General features: G+C 39.0%; 1 protein-coding gene across 1 annotated transcript in view; it reads left to right on the forward strand.

Moving 5' to 3' along the window:
- CTNND2 (catenin delta 2) overlaps nucleotides 1-19708 on the forward strand; it is a 656025-nt gene that overhangs the window by 554963 nt on the left and 81354 nt on the right. Inside the window, exons 13-15 of the mRNA XM_017738706.1 lie at nucleotides 5665-5782; nucleotides 8801-8986; nucleotides 18732-18905. Of these exons, the coding sequence (XP_017594195.1) occupies nucleotides 5665-5782; nucleotides 8801-8986; nucleotides 18732-18905 (478 nt within the window). The remainder of the gene's footprint in view (nucleotides 1-5664; nucleotides 5783-8800; nucleotides 8987-18731; nucleotides 18906-19708) is intronic.

Below are 19708 nucleotides of genomic sequence, written 5' to 3' on the forward strand. Positions count from 1 at the left end.
CAGCAGGAAGAGATGATTAAAAAAAGTCTTAGTGTACAAATGATGATAAAAAATCAGAATTTCATAGTAACCAGAACTACTACAGCTAACCTATTTATTCCATGTCAAAGGCTGCACTGAATACTTACAGATAAGCCAATAAAAACTAGTAAAAAAGTTTACTGTAGGAAGTTTAAGTTCTTAAGTTTACTATAAAAAGCCCCAACCGATTGTATGGTTGTATAGGGACTGATGATCACACTGAGCATCCTTGATGGATACATGCACAGTGCTGGTTGCTTCATTTTGCTGTCTGTGTCACAGAGACACAGGCAGAGAGCCTGAATGCTGACAGAATCAGCTGGGAGTGCACAGAAAAAGCAGCATCTCTTAGGGGATCATCTTTTACATTGCAGACCAGCTCAGAGGATCGTCACCACAGCACCCTCTGATGGGACTGGGGATGCCAGCTTGCCCCCGAGACAAGGCTCGGTCCCTGAACGAGAAATGATCAGTCAATCAGGCAGAAATAGAAATAGGCAGCGTATAAAAGAGCACATCTAGAGGAGGCCAGTGTCAGGGTGGGGTTTTGTTTGTTTGGGCTTTTAATCTGTATGTTTTGAAGAAGAGTATTTAGTGTGCCAGTTGTAACTCAGTTACTCAGTATTCTGAGGGCTTTTCCCTTGCTAGGTATCCTCAGGAAACATAATCACCGTTGCTATAACATTAATGGGGTTGGTGTAGTTCTTGATTTATGTAAACCTTTCCCTCTTGCTGTGAAAAATCTCTTTTTGGTGGCTATTGTAACATGTAGAAGGATGAAAAAGATTGAAGGTGTTAGGATTAGTCCCTCTTACACAAAACTTCTTGGAATGACAATATATATGGAAGGCCCCTGAAATTTCATGCTGAAGATAACTTTTGCATTCCACTTAATTTAGGATATTATCCTTCCTGTGTCTGTCCTCTCTTAGATCATGCCATAGTAAAAATATTGCATATACTAGATATTAAACATATGCTTTCTCTTCTTATCGTGGGGCTTTGAGGAATACCTGTCTCAATTTCACCTTTGCTAAATGCATATTATTCATTTTCCATCATTGTCCTGCATGACTGCAATGAGATCTGCAATCTGCAGACCTGTAGCTGCTACAGGAAAGGTCCAACTACTTGGTGTGACCTGAGCATGCTTAGGGAGGGCAGGTGCAGACGCTTTAGTTCTGTCTTTGAGATGGGTAAAACTGCCACTGGGAGTAATGTCAACAGCTTCCCATATCCAGAGGTCATATCTCAGCACATTGGCTTTTTGGATGATCTTTCCATAGAAATCAATGTCCCTCCCCTGTATAAGGCAGATGAATTTCATTACCCTAGAATCATGAGGACATTGCTCTGAACATCCCACAGTTTATATGAGTTTATGGAAAATGACCCTAAAGCAGAAAGAAATTACTTGGCACCACCTATCTTGCCCTACCTCAAAGCCTAACAATTGCAGTGAATAACTAATGCAAGTGCCAGGGCTGACAAGAGCCAGGTATGTGTTGCACAGTGCACTCCTTTATACCACACCCTTCGTGTCCCTAGAGCCTTGGATTGACACGCCCAGGGTGTGGAGAATCATGCCTGCTGTTAGTTATCAGGTGATATGATAGTTAGCCATTTTCCCATGAAACTGAAGCTGGATTATTTCAGTTCTCTTCCCATTCCTAGGTAATTAGCAAAATTGGTCTGCTGTTTGTTCAGAAAAGCAGTTTGATGAACCCTGGGTCTGAGGTCTTGCCCTGACTATCTGTTCCTAGTGTTTCTCTCTTGAGAAAAAACTGTTTACATTACCTGGGGTTTAGAGCTCTAAGTGGGACCTTCTGACTAAAGTGAGAGTTATTCTTTAGCACCCTGTATTCTTGGTATTCCTGCATGACTGGATTCTATCTGAAATTCATTTTACTGGTTTATGGCAAGCTGAAGGACTCCTTGCCCTATTAGGTTCAAAATGACAGCCTATGGCTCACATATACCATGAGCAGAGTTTACACAAAGAATCAAAGTATACAGGGTAATCAAGCTGGGCTGCATTTACAATGGAAAAGTATTTTTTCCCTGAAGACTTGTGCATTGTATCTCCACATCCTTTAAAACATCCAGAAAACATGGTTTCACCTGTTTGAAAAATGACACAGGAGAAATAGCACTGACTTAGTGGGACATCTTGCCAACAGTAGATACTACTAATGCTCCAATTTAACATCTGCACGGTGACCTGTAAGTTCACAAATGACAAATCATGTCTTACTCGCTGTCACACTGACAGATACAGCATGTTCCAGTTAACAGTGAGAAATAAAATTAACATGGCAGTGTGTTTTCTTTGGCAGCTCATGCAATCTGGAACTTGCTTCCCTTTTGCAGAACATGGTGATCTTAGAGACCCTCTGTGAATGATCTCAGTTAACAGCGAGTACTTCAGTAGAGGTGACATGAGACTACTAGATAATGGGATTTATTTCTTTTTAAATATTCAACTGATTATTTCTGACAAAATGTTGATGCAAGGTTTGGATTTGTCTTGGTTTTTAAGCTATTTCCCATGTAAATATTTGCACCATGTCTTCAGGAGGGCTGTAGTAGCTACAAGTCAGTGCAGAAAGTGAACAGCGACTTTTGTAAGAGAAGGAAAGGCAGTTATGGGAATTCAGAATATCCAGCTCTTGATTACAGGAGCAACTGGAGCATAATGGGGATGGATGATAAATAGAAGAACCCAACTCGACAGCTCCTCCACACAGAGCAAGGAAATGCATTGTCTGTGCAGGATGTGCCCCTGGTGTGTCTGTATTGCTTTGTGTAAAGGCCTCATATTCTTTGTTTGCTGGAAGTGAACAAGGCAGACAGCCTACAGCTCAGGGACTATAAGGTTGTCTACATTGCTGTCTTGGTGAGGAGGAGTTTCTGATGAACTTGGAGAGGAACTGAGAGGCTGACAGTCTCTGAAGGCTGTGGACAGTCAAGGTGATGTGCATTTGGCCATGACAGAGAGAAGGAAAAATCACCTCAATAAGATCAGGAAGAATATTCCTCTCTGTTTCTACTGGTGTCTAAATCAGTCTATTTTGAAAGCTTGCACTCAGTATATGTAAGTGCAGAAAGTAAAGAAGCCTGGACACATTATTTTAGTACAGACTGTAAGATCTATCTCTGTTTAAAAGGATTCAGGAATATTTCAGCTTTTTTTTTTCATAGTGGTGCAAAGAAAGGTGCAAAGCTGTGCTGAGAACTCTTTCTCAGCATCGTCCTAGTATAATTTGTGCGGTTACTCTTGTAGGGCTGGCTATAACTCTCTTTCTTCATCACAGAGTCATAGGATCATAAAATGGCTTGGGTTGGAAGGCATCTTAAAGACTATTGAATTTTAACACCCTACCATGGAAAACAACACCTTTCACTAGACCAGGTTGCTCAAAGTCCCCTCCAGCCTGGCCTTGAACACTACCAGGGAATGGGACATCCACAACTTCTTTGGGTAACCTGTACCAGTGCCTCAACAGCCTCTCTCTAAGTATATTTACTTGCCTACTTCTGTCTTTATCTTTCTGGAGGGTAAGAGAATGAAATTTCAGATAGAAGTCAAATAATGGTTCTTATCCTCACTGTATACCCCACAATGCACTTTTCCAGTCCGTGATTCTGCTTTTCCTACATGTTCTGCCCTTTTGGAATTTCAGTGGAGCTGTTCCCTTTAAAAGGGAATAGTCTAGTCTACTTTAGGTGGAGTCTCCAGCCCTGCAAGTATAGGGCACATGCACTGTTTGGGGAAAACCATGCTCTGTATTTTTACCTTCTTATTTCTGTCAGACAAAGGTAAGTCAGAAGTTTCCATCACTTCAAAGGGAGAGAATTTTTCCAGTTGATATTTCCCAGACCCTACTTCCTAGATGACAGAAGAAGGTTTCCTCTTTCTGGAACTGGAGGAAAATCCCTCACCTGCTGATCCCATAGCAGCAGAGAGATAGAGGAAGAGGCATGGAGTTCAGGGACCGGAGGAACCGGACAACACAAAACTTGCAAGCTGTTATGAAGGGCAGACTTCAGATGTGTGATGTGGCAAAATGTGAGAGGTCTCAAGAAGAGTGAATTTGTTTGCTGGAGAGATACAAGAATTCATTCCAGTGCTCCTGGGCTGTATGTTTTCTGTCAAGTTGTCTGCTGAGGTGAAGGGAACAGTATTGAATTATTTGGGCCAGTTTGTGTGTGGGAGAGCAGCACTAATTAGAACTGTGCAGGGATGCAAGTATAGATGGTAAATCATGTATGTTTAGGGGGTAGAGTCAATTAGGAGCCTGCATTGGAGGGGCTGGGGGATTGTACAGTTATAAGACTCTTCGTTGCTTTGGGGGAATGGAAATGCTTTTTTTTTTTAGATAATAAGGAGGCAGAATAGGATGAAGTAGGTGGAGCAGAGAAAGAATTGAAAGGAAACCTATCCCTCTCATCTTCCTCCATCTGAAATTCTTTCCACCCCCCTCTCCCCCCACCCCTCTCCCAGATTCCTGTTCTTTTTCCATCTTTAATGCAATGGTCATTGAAAATGGCATAAAAGATAGAAAGTGCCTTGCCTTCTTCCAAAATTCAAGGGCCAGTGTCCTCCCTTCCATTTCCACACATTGGTATTAAATACATCGGTCTTGGTGTGTGTGTTCTTTTACGTTCTTTCTTTGTATAAACTTCACTAGTGGGGAGAGAAGAGCTACAGGTGAGCCACCTCAGCAAAGGGTTGTCTTCCCCTACTGAAGGAGGCTATGTGAAAAGTTTTATCCCATTCTTGAGATTGCTAATTCACCCATTTCCAAATCAAACCTGCTATGCAAATTTGAATGCAGTTTTTCCCTGGGAGAATTGATATTAGCAAATATAGATTGTTTGTATATGCTCATTCATACATATTTGTTTCTTTGTGTATCAATACTTGGAACTTTATGACACATTGTGTTATGCAGTAAATTTTGGTTTAATTTGATTTATATAAATGTGTTCAGAAAGCCCTCTGGCCCCGTCTAAGGACCACAAGTATTACAATATTATTAGAGTAATCCGAGGCCTTAAGTTTTGCAATGTAAAAGAACTTATAACTACATAAAGAGAAGATTGGGGCATTAATGTTCCCTCAAAATGAAAGAGAAAAGGAAACATGTAAAATGAGAAGCAAGCAACAGCAGGTGTTTTATATTATGCTTTGATAATATTTTTCTCTCAGGTCAGGAGCTCTGACTACTGGGCTCTTCAATTCCTAAGAGATATATTCGGCAAAACCTCTAGACTTTTTAAGTCCTGATTTGTATGCACATATGTACATTTTAAAAATGCTTTCAAGAAAGAAAGGAAGGAAGGAAGGATTATCAGCCCTTCTCCAAATTTTAGTGGGCCATGAGTCTCCCCATGCAGGTGGGCGCATGCTGCTTGGCTGCTCAGCCCCATCCTGTGGAGGACCTGGTGTCTTCCATTTGTTTCCCTTTGCGTTACATTTCCTGAGCTCATTTGCAGCTGTCTCCATTATTCACAGCTCTGAACTGATGAAAGGAGGAAAGGAAACATGTGCTTTATCTGTGTGTGAACTGTGAGAATTGTTTCAGGAGGGGCAGTGGGCAGGGAGCTGTGGAGATAGTGACCCTTGCTGTTGCCTTGCAGGAATGTCAGCTCTGCTGGAGAGGAGGCCCGCAGAAGAATGAGGGAGTGTGATGGCCTGACAGATGCATTGCTGTATGTGATCCAGTCTGCTCTGGGGAGCAGTGAAATTGATAGTAAGGTTTGTCATCTCTGTCTTTTCAGTTGCAAATCCAGGTATTCAGGGTATATGGGGGCTATAAAGAGACAGCTCTTTCATGATTTTTTTTTTTTTTAAATGAATTGTGAGGAATGTCTTAGCAAAGCATAATTTAGCCCATCTTTTCCCTTTTTTTCTGCTGAGCTGTTTATTTTAGTGTGCTAAGCATTGTAGTTGTGTCTACGTATGTAGTGTGCACAGGTAAGCATGTCATCCTCTCAATTGAATCATTGAAGTAGAAAATATGATACTGATTTAAGAAGAGCAAGTATACTCCATGTAAAGTTCCTTACATTGCTCTGCCAGTTTTACCTTAAAATTGATTTTCAGTACCCAGTAGGAGAGCTAATAAGAGTGAGGTAGGCTTAGAAGGCAAACAAGCAAAAAAAAATTGGGCAATTAATAGGCAGTTTTGCAGTAAAACCAACATTATTTCTTCTTTGAAGAGGATCAATGAATGCTTTCAATAACAACTGTGTTAAGATGCCTCATTATGTCAACTTTACTTCTCTTAAAATACTGGGATATGAACAAGCTTCTACAGAGGTGAAAGGCACTCCCTAATTAAAAAGACTCCAAGCATTTACAAATTGAAGATTTGTAATGCATTAAAGTATTCCAGAGAAGAAGAAAAAGGCCAGTTTCTTTTGCTTTCAGTATACAGTGCTAAATTAATTACAGTTGCTGCTCTAGGGCAACCTTGGTCCATTTGCTCCAGGAGAGCAGCCTTTTATGCAGCAAGGTTTTAAAGCCCACTGGGTTTGTATTTCCAAATAATACTTCACAGAATTGTCCGTGGACCACCATGGGTTTATAGATCTGAGAGGAATAATCTCCAGGAGTCTCTGTTCACTACCTGAATCAAATAGGTGAAATTTGCCTGGGAATTCAGGGGATGGAGAGAGGAATTAAGAGAGGTTCAGAGCATGAGGTGCAGGGCTAACAGCATGGCTTTGTCTTTTTTAAAAAGAAACCAAAAAAGAAAAAAAAACAGAAAAAACTCAAAACACTCCAAAAAATCCCACAACCTATTAGCCTGTAATCAATTTTCCATTAATAGAAGTTTAGTAGAGAGATGCTCAGAGGACACCCACCACAAGGCAGGCACCCACCTGGCAGCAGGGTTTGGGCAAACTTGGCTGTTGCCAGCCCCCACTACCCCACCCAGACACATTCTGCAGAGCAGCCCCCAAACACAGGGGTGGTTTTGACTTCATTAGCTTCAGAGTAGGTTAAAAATAGCTAGAGTAGAAAAACTAGTGAACTTGTACTTAGCCCCCTTATGATGAAACTGAAAATAGCATAAGGAATACAAGGATCCTCGAAAGTCAAGGAGGAGTGAAGTCTGTCCAGCTGTGTGGTTAGAACAAGCTTTCTTGGTTTGTAGGAGTTCACCTTAGCAGAGAAGGTGTTGGTAGCATTTGAGCCTTGGAAGTTTGCTTATCAGTTTTTAGTTTAAGGTAACATTGTCCTTGTGATGGACTCAGCTTATGTTTTCCACAAAATGAGAATTTTAAATGCAAAAACTATGATTTGTGAAAAAGAAAATTAAAGTTTAGCATCCTAATCAACGAATAGAAATCTTCAACTTCAGCATACTATATCAAAAGTGAATAAAATTCATGTACAATAATGTTAAAAAAAAAACCAAAGAGGCAGCAAATTTTAAAAAATACTTATGGTCACTGTAATGTTTGCAAAGCTTTCGGCTATGAAAGGTGCACTAAGAGCACTTTCTAGACGCAGACACACACATGCATATGTATTTCTACATGTGTTTATATATTTGGCAGAAATTTCAAATTAGTACAAGTGTATTGCAAAATTGTGACATTTCATCTATGTTAAAAAACAGTAAATAAATATTCCCATGTCGATTAATCTGAGTTTGAGACCGCCTCTGGAACTTTGTGTCATCACAAAAAACATGTGCTGAATGCTTACCTGGCAGAAGCTCCTGCAGTACATGAAAGTAAACGAAGCCCCATCTGTTTGCCTCACTGGTGAATATGGCAGAATACGACAGAGCTGAAAGCCTCACAGTCATTCCATTCTGGGTTAATGGAGCAAAAGAGCTGGGATGTAGTGGCCATTGCTTTTTATCTCCATGGAGCATTAGAAACAGTTGAAATAAATATACATAGATAGAGAATGGCTTTTTTAACCATGCTTTCCTTGTGTGCAGAAAATTAAGCTCATATCCTTCTTATTAGGGATAATCAAACCAAATTGAACCAACTAAATGAGTAGGTTTCATGTCTAAACTGAACTTCTTTTAGACTTGCAGAAATTAGGTTGAATTGCAAGTGAATTTGTCTCCACTGGGTCTCATCCATTTGCGGGTTCCTGCTTGCATCTTCTGCAGAAGGCACAGCCTATTAGGGGGAAAAATGGATGAAAGGGAAGGGCTGCACGCAAGGTATCTGTCTGCAGCCTGGCTAGAAACAGTAAAAGCAGCAAGACATATTTCTAGTCTGGGACTGGAGAAACATCATCTGTTCATGCTACAAGTACTTGTGAAATGGAACTCAGATCCCAATTTTATGGTAATTTACATAGAATTTTTGCCAGAAAAAATGATTATTTCTGGTTTTAAAAGGACAAAACCCAGAATCTATTGCCATTTTCTGTTTGTAGCATTTTCTATTCACTGAGGTGGGAGTTTGCTGACATTCAGAGTGTTCTGGTTCTCTTGATCACTTTTTACCTTGACATCTGTTTCACATGGGGCTCCAATGTGAAATTCAGAATGACAGTAAAAAAACTCCCAGAAAAGTATTGTCCAGACTACTGATTTGTTACCATGAAAATTTCTGAATCTCTTAAGCTGTGATTACCTGGGGAGCACTCAGAAATGTGCACATAAGAACTGTGCTGGGAAAATGCATGTGCAAAGATAGATGAAATTCCTTCTGCTTTATATTCAGAGTGAGCAAGGGGAAGCTTTTAATATTTTTCTGGTTTTGTTTTCTGTATTTTTCTTTTTGTCATACTTTTCAGACCGTTGAAAACTGTGTGTGCATTTTGAGGAACCTCTCATACAGGCTAGCTGCAGAAACATCTCAGGGACAGCAGATGGGAACAGATGAACTTGATGGATTACTCTGTGGTGATGCCAATGGAAAAGATGCAGAGAGTTCAGGGTGCTGGGGGAAGAAGAAGAAGAAAAAGAAATCACAAGATCAGGTAATGAAAGTTATTTACAGCTGTGTTGTTGCGAGTAGTTGAAGTGCCCATCATTTAAAAGATAAATAATTAACGCACCGTATTAGAAATTAAATGCATGACGCAGAATATATAAAACTGTTGCCCTTGTTAATTAGCTGAGAGCTTAAAGCAGAATATATGTTGGAGTAATGAAATATGTTTGCTTGAGAAAGTTGTACATTATGTGGTGCACCTGGAAACTGTAGCCATGGGTACACTGTGAATGCCTTAAATACCGTAAAATGCTCTTCGAAAGGAAGCATTTCTAATGAAAAGTGTGATCTGCATATGCTTTACACTGTGCTTCCACAGAGCCACATGTGTGTAGAAGGGCTTTGATGCAAACAAACATCAGGCTTATATATATACACTTGCTTGCTTCGTAGTCTTACACTGTGCCTCTACATGTTGAGAAAAAACTGTACAGGGCTGAATCGAGTAATATGAGTGAATGTTTAAAAAGCATTCATATTTTGATATATTTAATGCTGTTACCAAAGAAAAATTGAAAAGCAAAGTCTTGATTGCTTCCTCAAGTTATTTGAAAGGTTTTAATTTTGGGTGGGTTGATTTTTAAAGTGTATTTATCGCCTTTTTTATCCCATTAAGAACTTATGATTTGGAGAATACTGACAATTATATTGCTGAGAAGGACACCGTTGCATCAGTACACACAGTAAATAGCAATAACAATGGCTACTGATTTATGGGCTTTTTCAGACAGCCTGTGCTGGCAGCAGTAAGTTTTCACCTCTTCCTACACTTAGTCATATTTTTGCATTGTAGTTTATTTCTGTTTCAGATTGCTCAAAGAGAATATTTATTTGAGTAAGAAATTAAGTGCACAAGGTATTTGAATAAATTATGTAAATCAGTACTGAAAATACTCCTGAGTTCATAAAGTCAAACTGTGTTAATGTGGAAAAGTTACAGCAACATTACTAAGCTAAAAGTTGGATACTGAAAAATGCAGCACTCATGACTAGTAAGACTTTAATTTCACCTACTCTTGTGGTTAAACACCCTATCATCAGATAACTTGAGTTTATTGTGGCCTTTTGCTGGGATTCCTGTATTAGGCTACAGTGAGATTAAAAGTGTCAAAGCAAACTAATTTTACCCCATAAAGTAGTCATCATCCCTGTTACTGAATTAACAGTTCTCACACACTGTGCTTGCAGTTATTCAAAGTGCAGGAGCAAAAAATAGCATGTCTGGATATGAATGCGTCACACTGCAACTTGGCTTGCTCTTTGATGCTTTGTTTACTAACACATGCACACACACTCACTATCTGAAGTCTTTTTTAAGTCTTCCTCTTACATTTTTTCTGTGACTTTTGGATCTCAGATTCATACTTTTAACTGTACTGTTGACTCTTTAAATATTCCCATAGGGCTTCTTTGTACTTTAATGGTTCCCTAAAAAGCATTTTTTTGCTCCTCCAGGACAAGGAACTGAACTCTTTTGGCTGACTACCTTTACAATGTACATGCTTTTGCCTGCTCTTAGATATTTTTTGTCTGTTTCTATGAGTGCTCATTATCAGCTTGTTGTATGTTAAAGATCTCCTCAGAGCCATTTGTGTTTGCCTAATGGAAGAGTTTTATATAGTTTTTTAAATCCAAAGAATAATAAAACTACACACATATTTTCAGGTTTATGATCACTAGGCTTTTCTGTGGCAAGGACATAAATTTACTCTTTCCAGAACTGATTCTGTTGTGCACAGGACTGCTTTGCATTACAAGTATTAGAAACATTTTTCTAATGATGTTTCTTTCTTTCATCTAATTTCCTTTACATCCTACTTCGTCTTGCCATATGCAGGTTCTCACATGTGGATATTACTCAGTTCAGGAATTTTAAGGGAGCCTTGGGAGCCTTCTGCATGTTATTTTTACCCCATAATCCTCGACTGTTGAACATACCAAATGATTTGAAGTATACTATCAAATTAATATATTATCAAGTTTACTAGAGTGCCACTAAAAACAATAAAAACAGTAGCAGCAAGATCACCATCCCAGAAACAGTTGTCCCAAGTTACCCTCCAAAACTGAAAAGAAAAACACTATTTTTCATGTAATCACATTTATATTAATAGCATAAAGTAACTGAAACTGTGATAAGGGTAAATGTAATTTTTTGTCCATTTATTTTGCAAAAATAAGTACAGAAGTATGTTCAGAGGCACTTGTCCAGTGTGGACACAATTGTCGAACTGTGTAAAAAGACATGTTCTTTCTGCTTCTTTGTCTCTGTGGTTCCTTTAATACTTGAGAGGTTTATATTTTCAGGCAAAGCACAGGGCACGGCCACATCTGTCAGTTGTGACACCTCAGTACAGGGGAGTAGTATCCAGTCTGTGATTGCTACATTTCACATCCCCAGAAAATACGTGTATAGATATTTTTCCTTTCTTTGGCAGTGCATGGGGTTTTTGAATAACAAAATTGCTGTTTCAGTCTTCCTTGGAGGATAAGATTTACAAAACAGCGTGCAGAAAAAAATGTTCGTATCTTAGTGAATGCAATTTTGAAATTTTCCTGTTACATTATTGCTGTAACTTAGTTTCTTCATTAGTATGTGTATTTTCTTGAACTCCATTTATGCATTTATGGGGTAGTCTTTAATTTTTGGATAAAAGTGTTAGTAAAAAAAGTAGTAGCATAACTACTATAGTTGCAAAAGAAAAACAGATGTATCACTTTAGACAAAGGATGTGAATGAAGCTGCAGTTTTCCATACTTAAAAAAAAATCTTTACAGAGCTGGGGAGTTTGTTTCTTAAACCATAAAACAGGAGAAACTTGATATTAAAGTCACTTTCTCATGGGTTTTCTCTATAATGAAAGTAGAAGTTAATTTCTTTGTTTTATGATTTAGGAAGCAAGTATCCCAGTTTTTCTAGATTAAGTTTCTGTTGTAGTCACATGTAAGTTACTTGAAGGGAAGAACAGAATTGGGTGGTAGTATAAAATGTGGCTTCTTTCAAAGGCCTTTCAAGAACAAACTGGAATTTATTTTTTATTAATGATATCAGTTGTCTATACCAATGCAAATTCTGTATGTCTTGAAATCAAATAAGAGATGTGTCTTTGTTCAGATCATAGGTTTAATGACACCTTTCAAATTATTTTGCTTAAGGAGTTCCCTTCGGATCACAGGAAACAAATGTTCTCCTCATTTCAGATAAAGGTGGGTGGTGTTAAAATAGCCCACAATCATTTCACCAGAGCTGAGAGAGGTTCCTGAGGCATCTGCTTTGTCACACATATTGAATGTTAGAAGAGGCCCAAACCTTCTGAAGGTTTGTGATAAAATCTAAGTATAGCACTGGTTTTATCTATGGAAACACAGAAAGCGAAACTTCTGTTAAGGCCTCAGGAAAGATAAATGAGACTCACCTGACTTCTGTCTCAAACCTCTAGGGCTGTAATTCTCTTCTGTCAGCTGTGTTTGTTAGTTTTTCTCTGCTGTTTACCTGTGATCAGCTGGTACTGAACCCTCACCCCAATAAGCTCTCCAGCCACAGAGCCCTTCATCTCCGACTAAGACCTTGTAGACATCAACCTCTCTGCCTTCAGATGGAAACTGATCCTCCCACTGCTGAAAATGTTGTTGTTCATGCTGCTGGCATGCTCACTGCTACCAACAGGTTTATTCTTTGAGCTGTACAAGAAACAAGGATTATGACAGAAAGCAGTTAGGGCAAATCAGGTGTATGGTCCAATTTCAGTAAAAAAATGCCAGGGAGTTGTCATTAAGCCTTATTTTATTTCTTGTTATGCAGCCCATTATGTATACATGTGGCACTATTTCATTTCTTTTCCTTTCTTCCCTAAGAAAAACAGGTTGACTTCTTGGCTTCATGCTCCTCTCAAGTTCCCCATCTGTGATCATTCTTGTCAAACCAGAATCTAGCCCCAAAGTCTATTTTTTGATTGGAAATGACACTTCTGAAATGAGCCTGACCTTCTTTTTCACCTTCTGTCAGGAGCCTTAAGGTATAACAGCAACATTTCAAGTTATATATCATTAAGAATTGACTGGCACACCTCTTTAGCATGCTTGCTAAATGGCCTATAAATTCTTCTGTGTAGGTGAAATAACAGGTTTAAGGCCATAATATTTCAAAAAGCATAAAAAATAAACCTGCCAGATATGTCTTTTCATGTGGTGAGACCACTGCTTTACCAAGCATTCTTCAATACTCTACCAAGCCACACCAAGCTAATAATAAGCACAGAAACAGAGAAATGCTGGTGGCTCCTGGGTTTAACCAATAATTTGAACTGAGATGAGGGATGAAGGGCTGTGTTGCCAATATGTCCTTGCTCAGAAAGAATATTATTTCCACTTGTTGCTTCCTTGTCTTGCACAAGGTGGTTATGCCAGCCTTGAACAGCAAGAATCAACTCTCTTGAGCGATTCCTTACAGAGCTTTTTGAAAACTATTTCTACTTTCCAGCTTGCATATGCAGCATCTCCCCAGATACTCTGTGAGCTACTCAGTGTCACGTATGGCCAATTTGTTTTCAAAGTCAAAACTGCAGGGTTATTAAATGTAATTTGTATTTGTCAATTTGTGGAATATACTGCAAAGCCAGTTAGCTTTAGCCTTCTGTGCAGAGGAGAAGGGCATGTAGTGATGTGCCAGGGACTGTTTTTCCTGGGTTTAACTCCATCCTCCTTCATTTGGGAGGGGTCTGGTTTTAAGCAAAGAAAAAATGCACAAACTGAATTAATATTTTTTTTCTTAGATAAAATAATATTATAAAGTTGAATAAAGGCATTGACAACTGTTTTAAGAGTGTAATGTATAATCTAAAGTACAATTTAGATTTGTTAATATCTGAGATTAATTATAACGATTCAATACATTGAAATGTTCTGAAAGCATTTCAAACACCTTTCCTATAATTGTAAATGTTGTTGCATCAAACTGGGAATGGTACCATTATTTATGCAATGAGCTCTGCTCTCTCTCACCATGCTCCTGTAGTCTCTGTGTCAGTTGACACCTGCATTTATATTCACCACCTTTATTTAGGCCTGGATGTCTAAACTGAAGTTTCACTTGATGTAAATAGTAGTATTCCTTCCTCCTGTGTATCAGCTGCATGGATTCCCATCATCCCTGAAATAAAGCTCTGTAACTTTGGTGAATTTTTGTTGCTGAATTTTCAATTTCTGCCCTTGACAGCATTGGCCAATGCACCTCTTGGACAAAGGTGTCCAAAAGAGGATTTTGGACTGTCTTGGGACAGCTGGCAGGGACTGTCACAGCCACTAAGACATGCAGGATGAGATACTAGTGTCTTCTTAGCGGGCCTGTTAGTTTAAAAGTCTTTGGCATTTCAAAAGTGGTTTTAGTGAGCACTTTGTAATTGCTCATATGAATTTTGTCACTTCTGCTTCAAGTGTTGTCAGACAATCTCAAATGTCTAGGATCACTGGGGAGAGGTCTGGGCAGTTTTAGACATTGCTGGAGTTTGCTTTAATTTTTTCCTAGATTTTCTTTTGTTAGTAGTGGTATTTTGTGCAGACTGGGGGAAAGGAAGTATTCATATGTAATAAATTAAAATAAAACACTGTTGTATTGTTATCACGGGAAAACCTACTGTCCTGTGATATCTATTTAAAAGCAAACCCTACCAATTTGAAGTTGATAGCAAACCCCAAAATTTGCAGAGTGTTCTTCTCTTACTGAGTTGAAGCCTTCCCAGGTATTCAGTACAATTGCACTATAAATATGTACTTACTTTCATTAAAATGAGAAATGTGGTGATAGATAATCTGTTGTGCGGCACAGGAGAGCATCTCCATGAGTGGTCTTTTTCTCCTCCCAAAGTTCCTTACTAATAGGAAAATTGGGAAATTTTATTAGAGTACTCTTACTATCAAAAGTCTGTTTTTCTTAAAAGATCTTGGTATTTGGCTTTTTATTTTTCTTGACTTTCATCCTTTCTTTGCACTAGTCTCAGGAAATGAGCGATTTGTATCTCACCCACGTAACAAGCAGTTTGTCAGCTTCAACCACAATATATGTGGGTAATTTCAGCTGAAGGAGGGAAGCCTGGAAGGAATATTTGTTTATGACTTTTTTTTTCCCTCCTTGGTATATCTAGGAAGAGTAATCGAATGTTGTCCTCTTTTTCAGAGGCTCCTACTGCAGCCCCAGTCTATCTCAAATAGACCTTCCTGATCATTCTTGATGGGCTGCAACAGTACAGTAACTCTTCCACTAATTTACTGGGTAGAGGTGTTTACTGGGTGAGGATGCTGCCTCAGCTCATTAATATTTGGCAGCGCGAACTGCAAAGCAACTTCTGCCATGCCTTAACCACTATTTTAATATGGACTCTAATACCACTTGGGGAAAAACATTTCTATTGCTCAGGCAGTTGATGTTTATGAAATACAAAATAAATGAATGAAGATTGGGCAAATCTCCTTTTCAATAGCTTCTTTGCTTATCTGTGTCAGTTCTACAGGCCCTGCAACAGCTGGGCTGTACAGCTTCAGGCACTGGTCTCAGCTATGCAAAAGACACCAGAAGCTACTAAACCCTACAGCGAAGAGGCTGCCACAGGCACAGCAGGTGTTGTGGTTTAACCCCAGTCAGCAACTAAACCCACACAGCCGCTCGCTCAGTGGGGCGGGGGCGAAGAAGAGTAAAAGTGAGAAAACACATGGGTTGAGATAAAAACAGTTTAATGGGGCCCCACATGCAAGCAGAGCAAAGGAAGGAATTCATTCACCACTTCCCATGGGCAGCCATCCCCAGGAAAGCAGGGCTCCATCACACATAACAGTGATTTGGGTAAACAAACTCCATTGCTCCTAATGTCCTCTCTTCCTTCTTCTTCCCTCAGCTTTATACTCTGAGCATGACACCATGTGGTACAGAATGTCCCCTTGGTCAGCTGGAATCAGCTCTCCTGACTGTATTCCCTCCCAACTCTGTGCATCCCCATTCTCCTTGCTGGTGGGGTAGTGTGAGGAGCAGAAAAGACTGTTGTCAGTACTACTCACCTGTGACTAAAACATCTCTGAGTTATCAACATTGTTTCCAGCAGAAATTCAGAACATGGCCCCATACCAGCTACTGTGACGGTCAATTAACTCTACCCCAGCCAAAACCAGCACGGCGTGGTGGACAGTGACACCCTCCCTGTGCAGCCACTCAGCTGCTCTGGGCACACACAGCGCATCTGAAGAGCAGTGCAGGACACTTTCCAGGGTCACTGAATTTCCTGTGCCTTCACTGTGCTTGCATGCATGGTAGCAAAGATTTTCATTATTGTTGCACGGACTCTGGGGCATCACAGTGTCTTGAGAAAAAGGTCTTCCCTCACAGCTGGTGATAAATCAATGCAATCATACTAAAAGTGAGTTGCAAGAAGGGCAGGGAAATGCAGTAATTTGTCTCCTTTTTTTTGATGTTTTCTCATTACTGGGCAGAATGGCAAAACAGCATTAAATATTAATTTATCTGCTAGATCACTTCTAGTGCTTTATATGTACCAGCACAGCATGAGCATGTATATAGGGCTCTATTTATATCAGCTGATTTTTAGTAGTCCTTGGGATCATAAGAGTGTAAATAGCTGAGCATAAAAAAACTGAGAAATTATACCCCCACATTGGCATTTACCCGCTCGTATGGGTAGATCTTATACATTTGATGCATTTAAGGTACTTTGTCCTTGAAATAATACAGTAAATACCTTGTGCAAACACTCTTCAGTTCCATAATGCATGATTTGTGCAAGTTGGAATGAGACAAGTGAAGACCTGAATTGTTGCCCTTGGACATCACAAGTCATTCATTAGTGAACTTACTAAGGTACAAAGCATAAACCTGGTGTGAGGTCAGATTTGACCTGTAAGATATGTCTCTCATTTGTTTTCAAAAAAAATCTGACAGTGTGAATGATTGAATTCTGAGAGTTAAAATAAGAAGCAGGCTTTAATGTATTTTTTATGAGCTGAAAAGAGCTCATTTCTGGCAAGGCTGGTGATTTATAAGGAGGAAAAAGGAGAACTGAGTCACATGCAGTGAGAACAATCTATTGGTTTAAAGGCAGAAATGTATTAAACATTTCAAAGGCACAGCCCTATAATAGTGTCATTTGAAGGCATTGTTTCTCCAGAAGGCATTTGTCCTCTAGTTTCTCAGCCATCACTGGGTATTGCTATGCCAGTTCCTTTAAACTATGGTAAGATTTGTCCACCATAGTGAGTTTCATGTCTGAGCAGCTTTCTGGTTTTCAGTAGCTGCTCATGTCTATTAAATGGTCCCTCTAGCTTTCCACTTTGGTGTTTGTTCTGCTTTAATTTAGAAAAAAATAATGGTTTTCATTCTAAGGTAGTAATCACACAAAACCTTGTTGAAATTGAGTTAGTTGTTACTAGGGAAGACTTGATTGATCGTCCCTTAGAATACATGTATTTTATTTTTAAGGTTAGTGTAAGTAAAATTATGATTGATACTTCCTGAAAACTAGAGATTCTAGGTCTTTCCCGGTGCAAGTATTATTGTGCACTCATAACTAGTTAAATTAACTGTTGCAGATTTAAACCAGGAGTTAATTTGACTTACACTATGTAGTAGATGTTTAATGTTTGGTACAGATTTTTTTAATTTATATAGACACAGTAATCTCTAACCCAAGGCACTAAAAGGTTTACTTTTTATTTTAATATACAATGTGGACGTGTCAGAGGTGTTAGAAAAGATATTTTATAAAAAAGTTAAGCCTTGTTCCTAGCAGTGGCACTAATGCCATGGATTGTTTAAATCCCTTTATCTGTACAAAACAAAACAAAATATACAAAATATATAAGTAGATTCCCATTTAAAATTTTATTTAAAGTGCATTCCACTTTTGTTTAAAAGGCAAAAAGAAAGTCTGTATTTTCCTTTGAGATGTTTCATATGTAGGTGCAAGTGTTGTGTGCTCCACTGGAGAGGAGAATCCCTGTCCTCCTGGAATAAAGTATTTATTTCTGGTAAGAGTGGGCTTTGTGCAGTAACCTACCCTTTGTTCAGGTTTAAATATTGCACATGTTGGATATCAGACTTGTGTTGTTTTTCATGGCAAAACTCTGTATGTGATGAGAGGAACTGTGTGTGTTGTGAGAGCTGGTTCTACCAATGGCACTGGAGTCTCAGACTACACAGCTGGCTGGCTGGTAGAATACCTACTGCACTCACATTGTGAGAAACCAGAAGTTGGGCAATTGAGGAAGACTTGTCACACTTGTGCCTTTCATGGGATGGAGGGCTTATGGCCTTGAATGATTTAGTTTTCTATAGTAGCATTCATTGTTGTTTTTCCTCTCATGAGAAGAGAGAATGTGGAGAACTGAGCAGGATGTGAAAAGATAATCTCTTCTCCCCATGCAAGTTCTAGATTTGCCTCTTAAGATACGTTCATTGGGCTTCTGTTCCCACAGAAAAAAATACATGCAGTGAAAAGTGGTTTTGTTATGTCAGCTAGCTAAAACATTGGGATTTCTGCCAATCTTATAGCTTGTCTATAAGGAATGTTGAGTAGGAAATTTGGTTCCTCTACAAAGAATCACGATGTGCAAAAATTGAGAACATCTGTTTATGGGCAGATGCCTTCATAGATGTTACAGTTTCAACTGAGGCAATTCTCAAGCGTATTTCACTGCTCCTTGCTGACAATCTGATTTGTGCTTTCCAACAGTGGGATGGCGTAGGACCTCTCCCAGACTGTGCAGAACCACCCAAAGGAATCCAGATGCTGTGGCACCCTTCAATAGTCAAACCCTACCTCACACTTCTTTCTGAGTGCTCCAATCCAGACACGCTGGAGGGGGCAGCAGGGGCACTGCAGAACTTGGCTGCTGGGAGTTGGAAGGTAGGAATATTAACCCAATATGGATTCCCTCTTCAGTTCTGAAACAACCCTACAGCTGACAGCAAGTTGGTGATATAAATGTATGTAATTGCTTCTGGTAGTGGAATAACCTTCTGTTTTTGTAAAACTATCTGCAGTCAAATTTGAGGTAGTATTTCAAGTCCTAGGTAGTCATATCACAGCAAATGTCAGCATACAGCAGCAAAGATTACATCAGTCATGTCAAGTATGAAAAATTGCCACTGAAAACCAATATCCAAATGAGGAGAACCAGTTCTTTATGAACCTGGGTGACAGAGCCATAAAAAATGAGCCAAAAATGCCACCACTGGCAATCAAATGAAACCATATTGTTTTGTCACTGCAGAAACTGGTTGACATTCAGTCCCTGAGGAGAAGCCAGGGCACAGCAGAGCAAAGCATAAATGATATGACACCAAAACAAGTAATCTTAGCATCTACTTTTTTTAAAAATAAGAAATTATTAAAATACATCCACAAGATGATTAAATATATCCAATGAGTGAGGAAATGTGCAATCAATTATTCCAGCTAAATCTGCTTTTCAGTTATAGTCAAAAGATCCATTTTTCTTTCATGTATTAGTTGCAGTAAGTTGAATGAAAAATTTAAGAAAATACTTAAACATTTAGAACAGATCAGTAAAATTCAAGATAACATTGAACTTTGTTTACATTTTAGGGAAACTTTCCTGGTGGTAAACTGGTTTAATTGGGTTAAAGTACTAACTGTCTAAATCTATGGTGTAACTATAACGCATTGATTTTAAATTAACTTTCAGC

This window comes from Corvus brachyrhynchos, unplaced genomic scaffold (assembly GCF_000691975.1).
Source record: "Corvus brachyrhynchos isolate BGI_N302 unplaced genomic scaffold, ASM69197v1 scaffold23, whole genome shotgun sequence".
NCBI lineage: Eukaryota > Metazoa > Chordata > Aves > Passeriformes > Corvidae > Corvus > Corvus brachyrhynchos.